The sequence below is a fragment of the Juglans microcarpa x Juglans regia genome, chromosome 5S (genome assembly GCF_004785595.1).
Source record: "Juglans microcarpa x Juglans regia isolate MS1-56 chromosome 5S, Jm3101_v1.0, whole genome shotgun sequence".
Lineage (NCBI taxonomy): Eukaryota > Viridiplantae > Streptophyta > Magnoliopsida > Fagales > Juglandaceae > Juglans > Juglans microcarpa x Juglans regia.
In genome coordinates, this window is record NC_054603.1 from 25,078,665 (window position 1) to 25,099,736 (window position 21,072).

The following is a 21,072-nucleotide window of genomic DNA, read 5'->3' on the forward strand; positions in this document are numbered from 1 at the left end:
TTTTAGAATCCCTACTTACAGTTTCTCGTGTTTCGTGCTTAATCTCTATAATGCAACGATCACTATAAGTTAGCTTCTAACTTACTGTCAGATTACTATATATGTGTGATAGGTAAGTGAACTACTATTTATGTACTTATGTTATCCTATATACTATGCTATGTCATGTCACTACATGTATGACTGTTACGTATATTATATTCTGTCATGAAATATTTATCAATCACATATATATTCTGTCATGTAATATTTATCTATTACACACTATACTCTATCATGTAATGTTATGTGATACATGTTATGTCATGTCACGTAATTGTTTGTCTGTTACACATTATACCATGTCATTTAATGTTTATCTATTACATGTTATGCCATGTCACGTAATATTTGTTTGTTACATGTTATGTCATGTTACATACTGTTTATCTATTTCATGTTACATCTTGTCAGACGTCTCACGTACATATCACGTTACATTATGTTAAGTCATCTATCATTTTATTTTATGCCACGTTTTGTCTCGAGTACAGAGTGTGTCTGGCAAACATCATTTTCTCAGTCAGTCATATCTAGGATACTCATGACGTATGCTATGATTATCTGAGTATATCCATTTATAATTCATGCGAGGTGCTTCTGGCGTAATCATTTTAATAGTTAGAATACCTCTACTCAAAATACTCTTGACGTAATTTTGATTGCCAAAATATTACTAGGTACTCTTGACGTAATCATTCTGATTTTTAGGGTATCTCATTTAAAATACTCATGGCGTATTCATTTTGATTGTCTAAGTATCTTTGACGGAATATGTTGAGCGGAATCATTCTGATTGTTCACTATTCCTGACGAAACAACTGGCATCAGAATCATTTTACTTTCCCGGTCAGTTCATTTAAGTTTCGCGATCAATTTCACGTTTAGTTTAGTTGAGTTCATGTTATTTCACGATCAGTTTCATGACATGCTCTTTCTTTTTCAGCTCACGTTTAGCTTTATGTCATGTTTAAGTTCATGTCAATTCAATTCTTCTCATGTTAGTTCATGTCATGTCGAGTTTCATGTTCAGTTCATGCCGTGCTATATGTCAAGTCACGCCAAGCTTATTTATGATCATGTATGCATTCATGCTTTTACTATCATGCATGCATATTTGACCTATATGTTAAAGCTGAAATTTATAATAAAATCTCATCGTAGTAGTCCCAACTACCATTCCCCCTGGAATGGTAGACCATGTCATGATTAGGAGGAGCACCAGAGGTCGACTGACTGGAGATGGACGATTAGATGGCAACGGCACAATGCGGAGCTCATAGCCTCGATGCTCCAATTTATCGTTAGTATTATGGCATCATTGACTGAGTTGCGCGAGCTACTTAATGGATTATCCTAGTAGTTGCTTTAGTTCCTACTTGAATTTATAGAGCTCGGTCTCTAGTACTCTTATGATTATATACCTTTTGGACTCATGATGTACTCAAGAAGGTCTATCACTTTAATATTTATGGATTATGTTTTTTAAGTATTTGAGGTATCTTTAGTTTGGTGCACAGTATTGCTCAAGAAAAAAGTTATCATTTACAAATATTACATACTGTTAGATATATGTTAGGTGCATTGCATCCTTAATTGTCATGAACGGGGATAGGTAACCTTGTGTTGCATGTCTCGACGCTTCAAGTTCCTTCAAATCCCAAGCGAAATTTGGGGACATCACAGATAATGTCATGTATGACACTATAGTAGTCAATATCCTCTATTCCATGACTTCCCAAGCTGGAAAAGAAATTCTCATCAAGGCTATTATCCAAGCCATCCCAACATACAACATGGGAGTATTCAATAGATTAATGCAACAATATTGGTGGGGTCAGAAAGATGAAGAAAAGAGGATTCATTGGTGTTCTTGGGGAAATATGAGACAAGCTAAAGTAAGTGGTGGGCCTGGATTTAGAGATCTTGAGTAGTTTAATCAAGTTATGCTAGCCAAACAAGGATGAAGGCTGATTCATAACCCTTCTTCTCTAGTTGCAAAGGTCCTCTCAACAAAGTACTTTCTTGATGGTAATTTCTTAAAGGCTGGTCTTAACAAAACTCTTCTCCCATTTGGAGAAGTATTATGACTGCTAGGCCTTGATTTGATGAGGGTTTATTTTGGTGTATTGGGAATGGCTGCAGTACTAAAATATGGTATGACAAGTGGTTGCTATGCCCAACATTCTTTAAAGTTCAAAGTCCAGTGAAAAATCTTGAATCAGAGGTAACTGTGGATGCTCTTATTGATCCAGTTACAAGTTCATGGAGGATGGAGCTAATCAATGAAACCTTCTTTGAAAAAGAAGTTGCCACTATTAGTCAAAATCCTTTTAGTCTTTCCAACAGTTCTAAAAGGACTTCTTGGAGGTGTACAACAAATGGCATCTTCTGTGTGAGAAGTGCTTACCACTTGCAATTCGAGAACCAACAGAGAGCTCAGGGCCAACCCTCTAACCCTGTTGGACAGAAGGAAAGATGGAGTAGATTGTGGAAGTTGCCAGTTCTTAATGCTGAGAAGCTTTTATTGTGGAAAGCTTGTAATCATGAACTGCCTACAAATGCTAATTTGCTTAACAAGAAGGTTGTAACAGACTCTAGCTGCCCTATTTATTTTTAGTATGAAGAAAGTGTTGAACACGCTTTATGGGAATGTGAATCTATGAGAGATGTACCAAGCTAATGTTCTGTCCAGCTACAAAAGAGAAGCATTAGGCAATAGACTTTTAAAGAGCTTATGGTCAAAATGCTTGATGAATTGGATGAGGAGGTATTGGCAGAGATGGCTATGGTGGCTTAGAGAATTTGGAAGAGAAGAAATGAGGTTGTCTTTCAACAAGAATTCATTAGTCCTAACTCATTAATGAAACAGACCACACAAAAATTGGAGGAATTAAGGTTGCTGCATCATAAGAGCCTTGATATCCCATCGACAGACTCTACAACTTTGGTCCAGTGGGAAGCTCCCCCCAATGGTTATTATAAGATCAATATGAGGATGACACATTCGCCCTACCTATACAATATCTTCTTCTTCTTCTTCTTTAATGGGGTGTTTTGGCAGTTTCGATAATTGGTAATATTTTTAATTTTTAAAATTTGTACAAAAAATATTGAAATTTATTTTATATTTGATATTGTATAAGAGTTTGTTTTAGATAAAAGTCTTCAAGATTGGGTATTTATTGGATTTTTCAATGATAAAAGGTAAAGTTTGTTTAAATAATATTTTAAATGTGAACGTAAAAATTGTATTAGATTTTATGAAAGTTATTTTGATTTTTATACTTTTGTTTTGTAACAAAATTAAGAAAAAAAAAATTCAATTAAGAATTATTTAAAGTGGACAAGAAAATAATTTTTTCGAGACAAAAGAAGATTCTTAAAAAACATTCCTCTCCTTTAAACCTTTTGTCAATGTAGGTCTTGAGAGGTTTTAACACAATTTTCACTAGTAATTTGATGATGGGAATGATACCCAATTAAAAACAAATACGATGACAAGGCAGAAACGGAGATAAATTTCTTGTGTGTGAGAGAGAGAGAGAGAGAGAGAGAGAGATAGATGGGGTAATTATAATAGTAAGATGTCATGATCATATAGACCCTAATGGAGCAATATCAGTCGCTATCAAACTAGCGTAAGATGATGCGAGCAGTTCCATGATTTCCTTGAAATCATTGATTACTTCTTTTTATTCTTTCATCAATAATTTTTAAATTGTACTGCTTTTTGTTTTCAGTTGTTAAAAAAATAAAAAATTAAGAAAGATGCACGTTCTTTGATTTTTTTTTCGGAAAAAAAAAAAAAACTCGTAGGACCTAAAAATTGTAACGCAGGCTCAGTTTGGATGTAAGAAATATTTTATCTTATATTGTCTCGTTATTATAATTTTTTAAAATTTTTATATAAAATATAAAAAATAATTTAATTTTTGTAAATTTTAAAATAATAATAATATTAAAAAATAATATTCTAACTATTTTATTTAACATTTAACTTTTATTTCAATTTGTTTCATTTCAACTCACTGTATACATTGAAGATAGCAACAAAATTCTTACATATTTGTGTTGATGTTGCAACTTCAAATCTTTAACAAGCTTAATAAGAACCCCAAGTATCTGCTCTAAGACCTAGTTGTGCCAAAAAAAGAAAAGAAAAAAGAAGATACGAATATCATCACAAATAATGTCTTCCAAATAAAAAAGAGGGTGAAGGAAAAAAGAATTAGTCAATTGTTAAATAAATTGCTTATTCAAGGACATTATAGTATTCAGCAAATTTTCTGTCTGCAGAGTAGAGTTTTTCCCGTAAAGCTGCTTCTTCCTTTTCAATCTCCTCAATTATCTACTTTACCCTGATAATTTGGAAAGTGACATAAAACTGTCCTAAAAAACCAATGAGCAACAATCAAAGTTTGACAAATCATTCGGTGCAAAAGCAATCAATATGTTAAGAATTCAATCTTCGTATTTGTGAAACTTAATTTTTATAATAGAAGAATAATCAAATAAATAGATACAAGGTCTAGGCTATCTATGGAAACTGATCAAGTATGAAAATATGTTACAAATATAATTTTATGACTAATTTCCTAAAATCAAGATGATGCTGATTTGGTGTTGATTGTCCTGATTTTGTGCAATGGTGATTCTGTCAATACTCCCTTTCAAGTTGGTGCATGGAGGTCCGTAATACCCAACTTGCACAAAAAATGATGGAAGAGCTCATGTCCTAATGCTTTAGTAAAAATATCGGCAATTTGCTCATGTGAGGAAGTGTGAATAGCAGTAAGGAGTTCTGAATGGATTTTTGTCACGAACAATGTGACAGTTAATCTCAATGTATTTGGTGCGCTCATGAAATACAGGATTGTGAGAGATGTGGAGAGCAGATTGATTGTCACAATATAGGCTGATGGGCTCAGAATTAGGAACACTAAGATCAGTGAGGAGCAGTTTTAACCATGTGAGTTCGCAAGTGGTGACAGCCATGGCATGATATTCAGCTTCAGCAGAGGAACGAGTCACTGTCGTCTGTTTTTTTGTGTGCCAAGAGATAGGACTGGTACCAAGCTGAATGAAGTAGTCTGTAGTGGATCGACGAGTGGTAGGACAACTGGCCCAATCTAAATCCGTGTAAGCGGGTAACATGCAAAGTGCTAGAGGAAGAGAAAAAGACGCCTTGTCCTGGACTGCCTTTGATGTAGCAGAGAACACGGGTGGCAGCTTGCATGTGAGGAACACGAGGAGCATGCATGAACTAACTGAGAATATTCACTGCAAAGACAATATCAGGACGAGTGATAATCTGATAAATGAGGCACCCAACGAGTCAGCGATAGGCGCAAGGGTCGATGAGAAGAGTGCCTTCACGATCTGTGAGTTTCAAATTTTGTTCTATAGGAAAACGAGTAATCTGAGCACTAAGTTGGCCACTATCAGAGAGAATATCAAGGACATATTTGCTTTGATTGAGAAAGATGTCTATCTGAGAACGAGCAACTTTGAGGCCAAGGAAATATTTGAGAGGATCGAGATCTTTTGTTTTAATATGGATGGATAGAATGCTCTTGAAAACTTCGATCTGAGATATGTCATTGCCAGCAACCAAGATGTCATCAACATAAACAAGAATAATGGTGATTATGGTCTGGGTGACAAGAGTGAAAAAAGAATGATCTGTCTGAGATTGATGAAAATCTGCATCAAGAAGCATAGTTGTTAGTTTAAAAAACCAATTGCGGATGGCTTGCTCGAGGCCATAGAGGGATTTTCTGAGCCGACATACACGAGTCTCCCCCTTAGGGAAATATCCAAGTGGTGGGCTCATGTAGACTTCTTCATCAAGATCGCCATGCAGAAAAGCATTGTTGATGTCGAATTGATGAATAATCCAATTTTTGGTAGCAGCGACTGCCAATAAGCAGCGGACCATGGTCATTTTGGCAACTGGAACAAATGTCTCATGAAAGTCAAGGCCTTCAACCTGAGTGTAGCCCTTGGCAACTAGTCGAGTTTTGTACCTCTCGATAGAACCGACAGCCTTGAGTTTAATTTTGAAAACCCATTTACAGCCAATAGATATCTTACCAGGAGGGAGGGGCTCAGGAGTCCAAGTAGAATTTTCTTCAAGAGCACGAAGTTCAGTAGACATGGCTTCACGCCAATGAGGATGGCGAACAACAATAGAATAACAGGAGGGTTCAACAGAAGTGGTGAGGGCAGTTAAAAAATTAAGATGAGAAGGTGAAAAATGAGAATAACAAAGAAAAGCAGATAAAGGGTGAGCAGAACCTGAGGGTGAAGTAGCCGGTGAGGATGCAGTGGGCTCCATGTGTATGGTTCGGCAAACATAATCATGAAGATATGCTGAGCGAGTAGTGGTGCGATGAGGACGAAGAGAGAGAGAATGTGGTGGAGGGGTTGGGTCGGGAATGATAGTGGAGGTAGGAGGAGGAGATGATGGTAATATGGGTTCAGGAACAGGGAAAGGAATAATAGGAGAGATGTATCTGTGAGAACAGGGGTATCCTAAAATGGAAATATTTGTTCATGAAAAGTGACATCACGTGAATAGAAGACTACTTGAGTGTCGAGATTGTAGAGTTTCTATGCCTTGTGAGTACCAGGATAGCCGAGAAAGATACATTTAGAGGCACGTGGAGAAAATTTATCGCAAGAAGCATGGAGGGTTTGAGCATAAGCAAGACACCCGAACACGCGTAAGTGAGCGTAGTGTGGTGGAGTGTAAAAAATGAGTTCAAAAAGAGATTTATTTTGGAGAATGCGACTCGGGGTGTGATTAATGAGATAAGCAGCGGTAAGAACACAATCATTCCAAAATTTTAGAGGTAAGTGTGCTTGAAATCGGAGGCTACGAGCGACATTCAAGAGGTGTCGATGTTTATGCTCCGCAACACCGTTTTGTTGTAGAGTTTCAACACAAGTACATTAATGAATGATGCCGTGATCATGAAGATAATTTTGAAATTTGTGGGAAATAAATTCTTGTCCATTATCAATTCTTATTATTTTAATCATGGTGTTGAACTGATTTTGGATAAGTGCAAAAAATATGCATGAGATGAGTATAAGCTTCAGATTTATGTCGCATGAGATATATCCAAGTAGTACGAGAAAAATAATTAACAATTGTAAGAAAATAATGAGCACCAGAAATTGAAGAAGTATGATAACCACCCCATAGATCACAAAAAATGCAATTAAACGCAAAAGTACTTTTATTAGCATGCAAAAGAAAAGGAAATCGAGTGTGTTTAGAGCAAGCACAGACATCACAATCAGAAATAATACAAGGATTATTATTAAAAAGACTAGGAATATTGAAACAGAAAGGGTGACCTAGGCGTTGGTGCCATAGGATCTTATTGGCAGTGATTTGAGTAGAAAGAGTCGTAATGGGTTCGGACCGGTACATATAAAGTCCATTGCAAAGCTCACTCACTCCAATCATCCTCGTATAGTGTCGGTCCTGGAAAAAGAAATTAGCAGAGGAAAAATAAACAAGGCAAGAATTATTAGTGGTAAGCTGAGGGACAAAAAAGAGATTAAAAGTAAATTGAAGGACAAAATAGACATTGTATAAAACTAGGGATTCGGCCATGGTACAAGTGTCGATTCCTTCTATTTGGAGAGTCTGACCAGTGGGTAAACTAACATGCTGCATATGAGGAGGTGGGGTGAGCTGCCTGAACAAGGTCCGATCATAACACATGTGATGGCTTGCCCCACTATCAACCACCCATAATCGGCAGCTAGTAGAGGAAAAAGGGGAAGAAACGTTACCCACAAAATTAGTCGATGGTGTTTTCGGGCTGAGCAGATCGAGTAATTTTTGGTAGAGATCGAGTGAGAGACTAGGGACAGGCGACGAGAGATCAAAGGAGGAAGCTTGGTGAGCCATCAGCGGCAACTCAGTGTGAGGTTTGCCGAGAAGAGAGGGTTGTTGTCGGTTGCGCGGTTCGCAGCTTGCGGGATAGCCGATTATGCGCCAACATCGGTTGCGGGAATGTCCATTTCTGCCTCACTCGGTGCATCGTAAAGGGCCTTTCATGGAGCCAGTGGACTGGGCAGCAAGGATCGGAGCATTTGATGGTGGTGGCCGCAGTTGGAGGAGGCGCTGCTACTCTTCTTGAAACAAAATAGAAAAAAATTTTGTGATAGAGGATAGGGTTTCCATAGCTAGGATTTGGGTTCTGAGTTGGGAAAAAGAATCAGTGAGGCCAAGCAAAAATTGGTAAACTCTTTCATCTTTAGCTTGTTGTTGCAACTCTTTGAGGTCGTTGCTTTTCTTTAGATGACTGAGTTCATCCCAGAATTGTCTGATTTGGTTGTAATATTCATGGACAGAGTGGGTTTGTTGTTGCAGGGAAGCGAATTCTCGTTTGAGCTGGTAAATGCTGGCGTTGTTGCCGTGGAAAATTTGTGACTAAAGATCAAGCCACACCTCTCGGGGATCGGTATGAAATTGAAGAGAATTGGCAATGGATGGACTAATGGAATTAAGAAGCCAGGTAAGAACCATATTTTTGGTTTGGTTCCATTGGGTATAGTCTGTAGATGTGGATTCGGGTGGAGAGAGGGTGCCATCGACAAAACTGAGTTTGTTTTTGGCGTTAAGGGCACGGGTCATGGCTTTTTGCCATTTGGGAAAATTGTCCCATGTAAGAGGGTCAAATGCAAGGATAAGGCTAGGTGAGTCTGAAGGGTGGAGAAGATATGAGGAGGGAGGAGGGTTTGAAGAGGATGAGGCCATTTGGGCATGAGAAAGAGGACTGGTTTAGGCTGATACCATGTTAAGAATTCAATCTTTGTATTTCTGAAACTTAATTTCTACAATGGAAGAATAATCAAATAAATAGATACAAGGCCTAGGTTATCTATGGAAACTAATCTAGTATGAAAATATGTTACAAATGCAATTTTATAACTAATTTCCTAAAATCAAGATGATGTTGATTTGGTGTTGATTGTCCTGATTTTGTGCAATGGTGATTCTGTCAATATAATATAAGAGGGCATAAGGGAGCAAGTATACACTACAAGAAAAACATATATTTGTGACTAATTTTTGCGACGAAAACAGACTCATTTTAGTTGAAAATAGTCATTTCGCTAAAAATAACTGGTCGCAAATAAGCAGTTTTCTTGTAGTGATATTACAAATTTAGGAAACCAAGTTTATATGCTTAGGAAAAAAAAAAGATGAGAGAAAAATGTGCATGGGTCGTGCATTACAAATTTACAAGACCTGCTAAAATTAAAATTCTAGCAATACAAATTTTCTAGTATCCAAGTGAATTCACAATTCAGTTATTGATAAGTAAAAAGACAGAAAAATACAACTAGCTTCCATTTCGGTAACATACCAATGGGTCATATATACCACGAGTTAAGATCTATTTCAGAACGACCAAATCACTCTAACAAACAATAATTAGCACAACAACAACGTTAAAAACTAGAACTTTGTTTTCTTGATAACATACTGATGAACATTAGGATAGTGATATAAAAGATAGAACTAATACTTAGGGAGGCGGCCATCATCACGACAATCAAGCCGATAGGGAAACATCTTCTATTCATCATGTCATTCTACAACACCACCAGATCGAAAATAAAGAAAAACACACTTTATAATAAAAACATTACCCTAAAGATGGGGTTATTTATAGGGAGATTTGTAGGAGAATATTGATGTAATTTATTGTAGGAGATTATTGTATGAGTCCAAATCTGTAATTTATAGGAAATCGTTACCCTAGAGAGGGGTATTTATAGAGAGATTTGTATTTTATTGTAGAAGATTATTGTAGGAGTCCGAATCTGTAATTTATAGGGACGACGCGCGACAAGCTGAGATCCTCTACTCAAGGGAAGATGAGAACTAGGGACAGGAAGAGGAGAGAGCTTCGGGCAATACCAGAGAAATACGAGGGAAATAGTATTTTTTTAATAAAATATTCATTTGGTCTATGAATAGTACTAGGCCAAGTGAGAGTAAATTATTGTAACTCAAAATTTGGGGTGTAATCGGTCTAATCAGGTGGGGATTGGCTCGAAAATTTTGGCCCACCCTTTTTTTTCGAACCGGATTGGACCGATTACTCCTAAGGATTGGACTGTACCGTTAGCTATCGGTCCGGTCGGTCCAATTCAATCCATATGATCTAAAATTGATCATTTTTTTTTCTCTTTTCTTTTTTTGTTAAATAAATTAATATAAATATTAAAATTAAAATTAAGTAAGCTCTTTGACATGGATTATGTAATTAACTCATTAAAAAAATAATTAAGTATAATTATATTTATGATATTAATAGTTACTAACTTAGTACTTTAATATTTATAATGGTCTATATTAAAATTCTAATATTTTATATATGGTAATGATATTAAATAATTTAATTGTTCATAAATTATTCATGCTTACTTGCAACTTAAGCATCTTAAAAAAATACATAATTACTTTAATTAGGTGTAGATAGTAGAGTATGTATTTAAATGTAATAATATATATTATCATATGATTTATCATGTGATATATTAGTTAATTGATAGCATATATTATTTTATATTTTATATGTCAATAGTGATAGACTACATAATTAACCTATTCAATTACTATATAAAATAATATATTATATATTTTAAAAAATATTTAAAAAATTTATATATAAGTGATTCGGCCGGTTTCGATCCAGTTTGGTAAAAAAAAAAATCCACACACTAGAATTGGATCGAAAACCGAATTTTGGAGATAACATAGACCGAGACCGAGATCGAGACCGAGTAGGGGTGAGTTTAGTTCTATCCGGTGCAGTGAGTTTTTCGGTCTGAACTGAAAATTTTTCACCCATACTCAAAATCATAAAATTATGCATTTGACTAATACAATACATTCATTTTTTAGACAAAATGACGTAAATATATGGCTATGATTTGCCTTACTCCTTTGTCAGAACTTCTAAACGCCTTTTATGATTGTAGGATACGATACAAAGCTTGGCGAAAATTGCCACTCTCCTTTGAGCACTTGATCATTATCAACTTGCGATTCAATCCATTTGAAGTATGTGGAGAACAATGTCATTGCCTTGTATTTTATTTATTTATTTATTATTTATGATTTAGTTGTTAAAATTGAGCGATTTATTCATTGTTGTCCTCTTACATAGCAAATTTAGAAGATTTATAGGTATCCATTTAAAGATTTATATGGTAGATTAAGGAATATATATTTAAGTATCCATTAATTGTTATTTATATGTTGTCCAATGGAAAAGCTATATTTAAAATAAAATCATCCAAATCTTTGCATTAGAGTATGAGAGTCAATATGTGATACGACTTGTGAATCCAACATTAATATGATATGAAATTAACAGGTTTGGATTTGATATAAATGGATTCGGGTAAAAACGAGTTGACCCATTAGGACACGATTAATAAATTATCAATAACAGGTCAACCTGTAATGACTCATTTATATTTTATTTCAAAATTAAAATTTTATTATTATTGAATTGTAATAATGATATTTCTCAATATGCTTATGTTTTTATTATTAAGATTGAAATTCTGAACCTATGCTCATATTTATTATTGTTGAATTTGTAATATTGCTTTTAATATAGTTAATCTTATTTTTTTTAAAAGATATTGTGATTACTAATAAATATAGATTTTAAATTTTATTTGAAATTATGTTAATCAGGTTAAATGGGTTATGCGGGTTAGTTCAATTCATTTAAATGAAATGGGTTGAAATTAGTCATATTTTGCCGAAATATTTTTAATTAATTATTAAACAAGTAAAAAAAATGACACAATACAATCTGTTATTTAAATAAATCATATTAGGATTGGAATGCCTCACCTGTTTAACTTAACGAATCATTTTCAAATTGACACATACAATCAAATATCTATGACTTGACATAATACGAACACAATTAACGAATACAAATTTTCACCACTTGATAAGAGATAAAGCACATGCTTTGCATGCCTCACTAGTCAACATTAAAAGAGAAGCTCAAATACAACAAAATAATGATATGATTATCTAATTACCGCTGGCCTTGCCACTGTTTTTTATTTTGTTCTTAAGCAGGGAAAGGTCACTGCCGGCGTCAACCTTTTCGTTTCTTCGTCGCCTCGCTTATTTTTCTACGTTTAAATCCAAACTTTCTCGCGAAACAAACGCCCGACATTTCCCACTCTCTCACTCAAACAAACAACCATGACAAAATCCTACGATCCAAAGACCCAAACCTACTCATCTCCACGACCGCCCATCGACTTCCCCACCAATCCCAACCTCTCCCTCACCTCCTTCCTCTTCCAAAACAACTCCTCTTTCCCACACAGCCTCGCTCTCATCGACGCTGATAATGGTAAGTCAATGACATTCCACCAGCTCAAACTCCATGTCTCCAAGCTCGCCCATGCTTTGCTCGGGCTCAACATCCGCAAAAATGACGTCGTCCTCGTCGTCGCCCCCAACTCAATCGACTTCCCTGTTTGCTTCCTCGCGATAGTCGCTCTCGGTGCTATCGCTTCAACCTGTAATCCTTCTTACACTGTTGCGGAACTCTCAAAGCAAGTCACAGATTGTGACCCCAAGCTCATCATCACCGTTCCTGAACTATGGCACAAAATCGAAAAATTCAATTTGCCATCGATAATCATACCTTCCTCAAATTCCACTAGTATTACGAATATGACTACTTCAAAAATTTGGTATTACACTGAGTTGATAAAATCTACTCGAGCTTGTGATTTTCCGGCTACAAATGTCACGCAGAGCGATATAGCAGTCCTTCTGTATTCATCCGGCACGACCGGGACAAGCAAGGGAGTGATTCTAACGCATCAGAACTTCATCGCAACGTCGCTAATGGTGACGGCCGATCAGGACCGATACGGCGACCCAAAGAACGTGTTTCTGTGTTTTCTGCCGATGTTTCATGCGTTTGGCCTCGTGGTTGTCACGTATGCACAGCTTCGGAGAGGGAACACAGTGGTTTCGATGGGAAAGTTTGAATTTGAGAAGATGTTGGGGGCGGTCGAGAAGTATAGGGTGACTTATCTGTCCGTTGTTCCGCCGGTGATGATTTTACTGGCAAAGCGGAATGCTGTGCTGCAGAAGTTCGATTTGTCATCATTGAAGCGGATTGGGTCAGGTGCGGCTCCTGTGGGAATAGATGTGATGGAGGAGTGCGCGAAAAATCTCCCTCACGCTGCAATTACTCAGGTAACTTTGATGTAAAGTTCTAGATATTATCAAGTCAAAAACTTTAATTTGATATCATCTTTGTCAGTGTTTGCATACATTCGCAGCAATTGTTTTACACTTTTCACAGCCTTGTTTTGAGGTTGTCTTTGGCAGAGTTCTGAATTATGTACTCTTTAATTTTTTTTTTTTTTTTTTTGTAAGAAAGCTTAATCTAGATTTGAATTGCATCATGTCCTATTCTGGCAGGGATATGGTATGACAGAATTATGCGGACTTATTTCATCGGAAAATCCAAGGGAAGAATCCGGCCTTTCTGGTTCAGCGGGAACAGTTGCTCCGGGAGTTGAATCCCAAATAATTAGCACTGATACTTTAAAGCCTCTTCCACCTAATCAATTGGGTGAAATATGGCTTCGAGGACCTAATATGATGAAAGGTTGAGTTTTGGTTAACTATTTTTGATATGGTTTATCCCTTCTGACAGAGTATATCCTCATTTCTAATCCAAGATTCCTTACATCTCTATTTGTTCTTCCCTAAGGAAGCAACATCTAGCAGACTGTTATGCCACTGATTTAGGCACCTTTTCTGGTGTTAAAATGGTAAAGCCTGCTCATAATGGCTTTTCAAGATAGGACAGCATTAAACACATTAGTCAAGTGGTTCATTATGGGATTCGCTAAGTGATTTGCCAGATTAGGTGGTTTTAAATATTATCCTTTCAGCGTTATTGGCCTCAGACTGATTACATAATGGGTATGTATGTTCACTGCTATGAGCATAGCACTTCATATGTTTCCTAGTCATTTAAAGTGAAACCAGGGTTTAACCACAGATTCTATACACTTACCTTGAGACCTATGGATTAGAGTTACTTGACTAGCCATCTTAATGCAGGATTCAAGTGATTGAACCCTATCTTTACATCCTAATTAACTCTAGATGAAAGGTCAGTGTTATTACTACCAAACCGAGACAACTTCTTTGATCCTGCTTATTAAGTTATATAACTTGTTTTAGTTCTGTGTCTTGCACATTAAATATTGCCAGCATGGTTCATGCAATATCAGAATATCCTTTCAGGTTATTTCAACAATCCGGAAGCCACAAAACTAACTATAGATGGGCAAGGATGGCTACACACTGGAGATCTTGGATATTTTAATGAAGAGGGACAATTATTTGTGGTAGATCGAATTAAAGATCTCATTAAGTGTGATGCTTTTCAGGTAATTTAATCATTTATTGTAACGCCCCAATGGAAGATCCAAACCACATAATCTATACTCTAAAAGGACTAGTCAATGATACAATTAGAGCTCCATTGGAACCTTATAAAGAGCAGAAACATCTCATTTTTAAGCAATGTGAGATCTCATACACCACCTACCCTTATCCTTATCATATGGGGTATCATATTTATATCGTATTAAATATGCTTATCAACTTAATCATTGTGGCTCTTGATCTGGTGTCACGTATTTTAAGTAGTGCCTGATCAAGATTAGTTGATTTGCAGCATTAGCACAGATCGATCTTGCTGTCAATGTTACACTACTAATAATTTTTCTTATCTGATTAGTTTGGAAACCCTTTGGTTGTTAACTTAAATGGCACACTTTATCCTATTAAATTTAATTGTGGTAAGAAACAAAGTCTTATATATGTATATGGATGTTTGTTAGGTGTCACCGGCAGAGATTGAAGGCTTGCTGCTTTCTCACCCTGAAATATCAGACGCCGTTGTGATCCCGTAAGTAGGAGAATAAAAACGTGTTTAGTACTTTTTCCATGCTTTGTTAGCATTTAATACAGATCCATTTATTTAATTGCCTTTGATTTGAAACATTGCATGAGATTTGTATGTGAATTTCAACTTGTAGATTTCCAGACCCTAAATCTGGTGAAGTCCCAATTGCATATGTTGTCCGCTCTCCAAACAGCTTGTTGACAGAAGAAGATGTTCAGAAATTTATCGGAAAGCAGGTACGGGAGTCTGAAAAGCATCTCACTGTAAAGAAGAAATTAGGAAAACTGAAAAAAACGACTTCTTTGTTGTTTGGTTGATTTCATCAAGTAAAAAAGTCAGTAACGTTCGGGAATATATCAATTTCTGTAATGGCAGAATAGGACTCAAATCCAGTCAGAAATTGCTTATCTCATTAGTGGCTAACTAAAACAAAAACTCTATGTATCGTCACTTTTGCGTACTCTTTATGCACTCTACTAATATGAGTGGCTGCGTTACTTTCTTTAAATATAAAATAACTGTTTTAGCCAATTACATCAATAGAGTGCGTAGAGAAGTACGCAAAAATGATTGTATTTGACTGTTATTATGAACTCTGTACAGTTGTTGCAGGGTGATAAATCTTTGTCACCTATGCATATGCATGCACAAGATTAAGAGCTCATGAAGATGCTCAGGCATATATTTGCTCTAAATTTGATCAGTTTCTTTGGCTTCCTCAGGTCGCACCATTTAAAAGATTACGGAAGGTAACTTTTGTAAAAAGTGTCCCAAAGTCAGCGTCGGGGAAGATTTTGAGGAGGGTGCTCATAGACAAAGTCCGATCGAAGATATAGAGAATGATATTGACACAGATATATGACAAAATTGCCAACAGATTCTAAATTATGATCATATCGGTATATGTGACTCGGTTCGGTAGTATATTCAAATTCAGAAATGCTTCGAGTCTCGAATTTGTGTCCGAATGGGTTTTTTTTTTTTTGAACTTAGTGATTAAAGAAGTGCTTTTTAATGATGTTATGAACTTTTTATTTTTTTAAAAAATGTTTATGATGATTAAAAAAATACATGAAAAAAAAAGAAAAGAAAAGAAAAGAAAAATGAAAAAGTGAAATACATTATTTGAGACACTTATTCGGGCTACTTTTTTTGTGACTGTAGCATAGCTCATTCAAATTTTCAAGCGTCAAATGATATAAACTCGATCTCTTTCTAATCTAGTTGGTTCTTGTTGTGGTGCTTAAGCTGTGTTTGGTTGTTGGATCCGACTCAACTCATCTCAGACTAATCATTAATAAGATTCACTATTTTTTTAATTTTTCATAAAAAAGTTAAAATTCATTTCAACATACTTCGTACATTTCAACCTAAAAAAAAAAATTCATCTCAACTTAAAAAAGTTAAATCAATTTCAATGGAACTTACAAAATATTACTATTCATAAAATTTAACGTAGCTTATCTCAACATCCATCTCAATGTATCTTTTCCCAGCGTTTACTCAATGAACAATGCTACATACAATCTCTAAATAGGGACTGCATTGTAAGCCTAATTAATTTTATCTTTAAATTTTTTTAAATTACAATAATATCCTTATCAAAATAATATTTTTTTTCTATTTAATGAAAGACTTATACATGCAATCTCCAAATGGAGACATTTGAATTTAAGGACGGTAAATAAAATTTCTCTTACTCAATTGCAAGCATTAGTGTCTGCTAGGCCTTTAAGGGACTTCCTTGCAGTAGGTCTGAAATTTTAAGAAAAGTATCTTAGCTATTTGTAACCCTTCAGGGGAATGGACAAGTCACATCTGGGCGCTACATCAAAATGACTACTCACATGTACAATTAGCTTTACCTACACTCATCAATTAGCATGAGATGTCATATTTTCCTCCCTTAAATATCATAGGTGGCACAATAGTTCCATACTTTCAGTCATTAATTAGTACAGGGTATCACATTCTCCTTTCTTAAGTATTATAAGTGGCATGACTCAAGTCTCACAAATTTTGTTAAAATACGATCTATACCATTTGTAAAGTTCCAAAAACAACTAGAACCACATTTGGACCATACTCTAAAAGAATTAGTCAATGGTATAATCAGAGTTCTATTAAAATCATTATAAAAAGTAAAAACTTCTCCCTCCCTAACAATAAAGAATCACATAAACCATCTATACTTATTAGCCGAATATCACACTATTGTTATAGGATAGTGATAAATTCAACTACTTTTTACAACCACTTTGGTATACTAATTAATGTCTCTGCTAGAGATGAAAACCCTTTCTATGTATCGATGATGCAATTGAGTTAATAGTTAGACTGCGTTTAGTTCATAAACTCAGCTGAATTCAGTCTAACTTTAAGCTGAATCTAACATCTAAACACCAAACTTTTAAATTACTAAAGTCATCTCAACTCAAAACCTTCTTACACGTAGAACCCATAACCTATTTTAACTTAAAACATCTTTATATGTGAGACCCACAACTTTTTTCAATTTTCCCTAAAAAGTATGCCCGGTTTGGATTCACAACCTATCTCAACTCATCTCATTATTATTCACTACTATTCATCAACTTTAACTCATAAATCTCACTACTATTCACAACTCATCTTCGAATTCAAACAAGGCCTTAAACTCATCTTAACATTTAAACACACTTTAAACTTAGTTTATATAGATCCCACATAACTTCATCCACTACTTAACTCATTACTATTCATAAAGAACTCAACTCAGTTGAGCTCAAAATCCAAAAGGAGCCTATGAGATTTCAAGAAATAGATGTTGCTTTTACGACTAACTTGGGCCCATACAAGATTAGAGAAGTATAATTTTTTAAAGTCTACTGGAGTATATCAGAATTTTGAAGCTCGAAACAAATCATCGATTCATTTCCTTTCTTTTTTCCTTTTTAATTTCCCAACCCAACACATTATAAATGTTAATTCTTATTTTCTGTAACGACACCTAAGCAATATACAAGTTTACACTTTACAATGACTAGCCAACGTTGTGATTGGAATCTCTTAATATCGTTATAACCCACAAAAACATTATGCCACAAAAAGATAGCACAATTAAGACGAGCCAGATTGTAGTTTCAACCATTTTAATGATTCCCAAGTCATAAATACGACTTGAATAATAGTATTACAGTTTCTTAGATATAAAACTGACCAAACACCATAAAACAATCATCTAATGTACCTAGTATGATGATCAATATCACAAATATGGGGCATAGTCAAAAGGGGCAAAAAAACAGAAATTCCAAAACCAGATCAGTGATGTTACTGAAAGAATATAATCAGCACAAATACCGAACTCACAATTGATTCCAACTAATGTGTAACAAAACAAGAGCAGCAAAAATCCCCAAAGCATCATTTTAAATAAACTACTACATAATATGCAGATATAACATGCAATATGGCATTAAAAAAAATTGAAAGGAAAATTGATTATCGTTACATTCATGTTGATACTGGAAAGTGTAACAAAAAATACCACTATTGCAACATAAAAAGTTTTGAACTCAAACTTATAACCTAACAGCTATATCAAAAATACAAATCTATGTAGACATAAGCTTTGGACCATTATCTGGCATACCCATTCCGGATGCCAAGTCAGCATCAAGCTGAGTATGAGGTGCAGGCCCCATCATCTGCTTAACACTGCATCAACAAGAACCATGTGAGATGATATATCAACTCCAGTGATTATAGGATATACAGCTACACAGAGTCAGTCTTAAGTCATTATAAAGCAGAGGAAGATTGCTTCTACATCGGGTGAGTCTGAAAATGAAAGTACATCACAAAACGATTCCCCAATTGAACAGAAGGCATCTTCCTCACGAAAAAGACTCTTTAAGGTTTGAGTTAATGCATGACCAAAAACAAAGATTAATAGGCCTGAAATACATAAAAGACAAAAAAAAAAAACATGCATTGGCTTAAATTACAACATCCAGCTGCTTTTGGACAAAAGAGGCCAAGAAGCACACCCAATTATTAAAATATCACTAGCTTCAGCAATTCAAAGAACTGTGCCACCAAACAAGAATGTAGCAATCAAGTCTAAAAGCTAAGCCCTTAGCATCAATATATAAATTGGACGGAACAAACTACTTTCTCAGGGAAGAAAGCAACCTAAGCTCTTGGATACAAACTATCAAGTATGGCAACAAAGTAGCTCTTTAATATAAGCCTAAAAAAGTAAAAGTTGGAGCTGAGAAAAAGCAAGAGTTGGAGTAACACTTGAGCATAGGAGAAAAATAGAGCAAAATATTGACAAATGAACCTATTACACGTCTTCATTCTGAGCACACAGAAAAAAACACAGGAAATTTTGGTGCAAGAAGTTTCTTACCGCTTCCTGTGACGTTTTGTCTTGAAATGCTCATCTCTCACAGATACATTCGCAAAGTATCGGCTGCATTCAAGAACAAACATATCAGAACACAAACAAAATTCAACAATCGAACGAATAAAGAAAACCCATAACCCATCCATCCTAACAGAATGGGGCACTGAAAAACATCAAACGAGTCCGTGATATGTTCTCACTGTTACATTTGAAAATATGGATCTTTGTTCGTATTTGAACAAACAAAACCAGTTAACATGCAAACCAAACCAAACCAAACCACGCCAAAGAAAGCTAACTTCTAGGTAACAAAATGTTACGATCCCACGTCGACTAAGTATAAGATTGATTGGTAGTTTTTAAGCCCTTAGACACCCTTCTATTGTAAGCCGATTTTTAAGACTAATTTCTACCTAGTGGATTTATAACAAATGATACCAGAGCCACCCCACGTATGCAGTCCATGTTGACATGGTTACAATTGTGCGGCACGGGGGTGATGCCAACATGACAATGTTCATCTGGAGCTAGAAAAGATTTAGCGCACAGCCAGCCTGTGTGAGCGCTAGGACCGCCGTGGATGTCGGCTGTGGCGCGGTTGTTATGATGTCACATCGACTAAATATGAAACTGATTGGTGGATTATAAGCTCCTAGACACCCTTTCTTGAAAACCGGTTTTTAAGTGTGAGTTCTACTTAGACTAACGTTTTTCTAGATTAACGTTTTTCTCTTGCAAATGAAATAACAGGATTGTAAAAATCACCGAACAACAGGAAGAATTTTTTTTGAATGATAAAAGAAATAACAATTACAAAAAGAAAAAAGACATACTCGCAGTGGATGCAATAATACTGGCCCATTCCGGGCAAGTCTTCATCAACCGGCAACGGCTTCCTTTCCTCGTCGGACTTCTTCAGCTCATCATAAACCATATCGTCCCGTGTCTAATTTCAGTCAAGGAGCGAAATATACTCAAATCAAAAAGGAAATCAACGTTTCCGGAATAAGAAAAGAGAAAAGGACAGAAAAATTTTGAAGGGGAAGAGAGAGGAAAAAAAAGGATATCATTGACGAGGAATTTGGTGCGGCGAGCAGTCTTGTGAGAATAGCGTCTCTTTTTCACATGTCTGTGTGGGCATTTCCCTCCCATTTCTCTCTGATATTGGGTTGCGGTGTTCGGATCCTCGGAATCTTCAAGGGGGCAGTTAAGGTTTCTGGGTCTTGGTCTCGGGCAAAACCCTAGATTTCGAGGAAAGTATTATAGAGAAATTTCTCTATGGTTTCTTTGTATTTATGTGGAGTCGTTAACCGACGTCGGTTTAGCATTTTATCGTGCAAGTTAGGCCAAAATCCCGTGGGAAGCTGCATATTTCAGAGCATCGACCGTTGTTTATGCTATGCAAAATCATATTTTTTGAAAGTTGATTTTGCATATAAAAAAAATTCTCACATTGTATACTTTTGAATTAAATAATAATAAACTATTTATCATTTTATTTAATATTGTTTTCCTAAATCAATATATCATCCAACTGCATATAACCAAAATAATAGATCATCCAACTGCCAACCAAAATCACGAAAAGCTACCTATTTCCATACAAATTCAACTGTCAGC

General features: G+C 35.6%; 2 protein-coding genes and 1 non-coding gene across 3 annotated transcripts; 1 reads left to right on the forward strand and 2 right to left on the reverse strand.

Annotated features, from left to right (window-relative positions):
* Positions 1 to 9,574: 9,574 nt before the first annotated feature.
* Positions 9,575 to 9,664, reverse strand: LOC121268748. Its single transcript, XR_005941257.1, has one exon. It is a non-coding gene; the product is annotated as a small nucleolar RNA Z102/R77 (small nucleolar RNA).
* Positions 9,665 to 12,187: 2,523 nt separating this feature from the next.
* On the forward strand, positions 12,188 to 16,275 carry LOC121266758 (4-coumarate--CoA ligase-like 7). Its single transcript, XM_041170566.1, has 7 exons — positions 12,188 to 13,327; positions 13,556 to 13,745; positions 14,393 to 14,538; positions 14,995 to 15,062; positions 15,193 to 15,295; positions 15,782 to 15,990; positions 16,238 to 16,275. The coding sequence occupies exons 1-6, from the start codon at positions 12,314 to 12,316 to the stop codon at positions 15,893 to 15,895; spliced, it is 1,635 nt and encodes a 544-aa protein (XP_041026500.1). The 5' UTR covers positions 12,188 to 12,313; the 3' UTR covers positions 15,896 to 15,990; positions 16,238 to 16,275.
* Positions 16,276 to 18,491: 2,216 nt separating this feature from the next.
* LOC121266759 (zinc finger protein 593) lies at positions 18,492 to 20,751 on the reverse strand. Its single transcript, XM_041170567.1, has 4 exons — positions 20,520 to 20,751; positions 20,286 to 20,394; positions 19,456 to 19,518; positions 18,492 to 18,758 (listed from the first exon to the last, which is right to left on the reverse strand). The coding sequence occupies exons 1-4, from the start codon at positions 20,602 to 20,604 to the stop codon at positions 18,656 to 18,658; spliced, it is 360 nt and encodes a 119-aa protein (XP_041026501.1). The 5' UTR covers positions 20,605 to 20,751; the 3' UTR covers positions 18,492 to 18,655.
* Between the last annotated feature and the right edge of the window lie 321 nt (positions 20,752 to 21,072).

Bases quoted from the DNA above. Each gene is read 5' to 3' on its own strand.
- LOC121266759 (XM_041170567.1), bottom strand. From the start codon at position 20,604: ATGGGAGGGAAATGCCCACACAGACATGTGAAAAAGAGACGCTATTCT. The intron at 19,519-20,285 runs GTATGTCTTTTT...TCTTGAATGCAG, and splicing joins TATTATTGCATCCACTGCGA to CCGATACTTTGCGAATGTAT. The intron at 18,759-19,455 runs GTAAGAAACTTC...TTGTTGATGCAG, and splicing joins ACAAAACGTCACAGGAAGCG to TGTTAAGCAGATGATGGGGC.
- LOC121266758 (XM_041170566.1), top strand. From the start codon at position 12,314: ATGACAAAATCCTACGATCCAAAGACCCAAACCTACTCATCTCCACGA. The intron at 14,539-14,994 runs GTAATTTAATCA...GATGTTTGTTAG, and splicing joins TTAAGTGTGATGCTTTTCAG to GTGTCACCGGCAGAGATTGA. The intron at 15,296-15,781 runs GTACGGGAGTCT...TGGCTTCCTCAG, and splicing joins AGAAATTTATCGGAAAGCAG to GTCGCACCATTTAAAAGATT.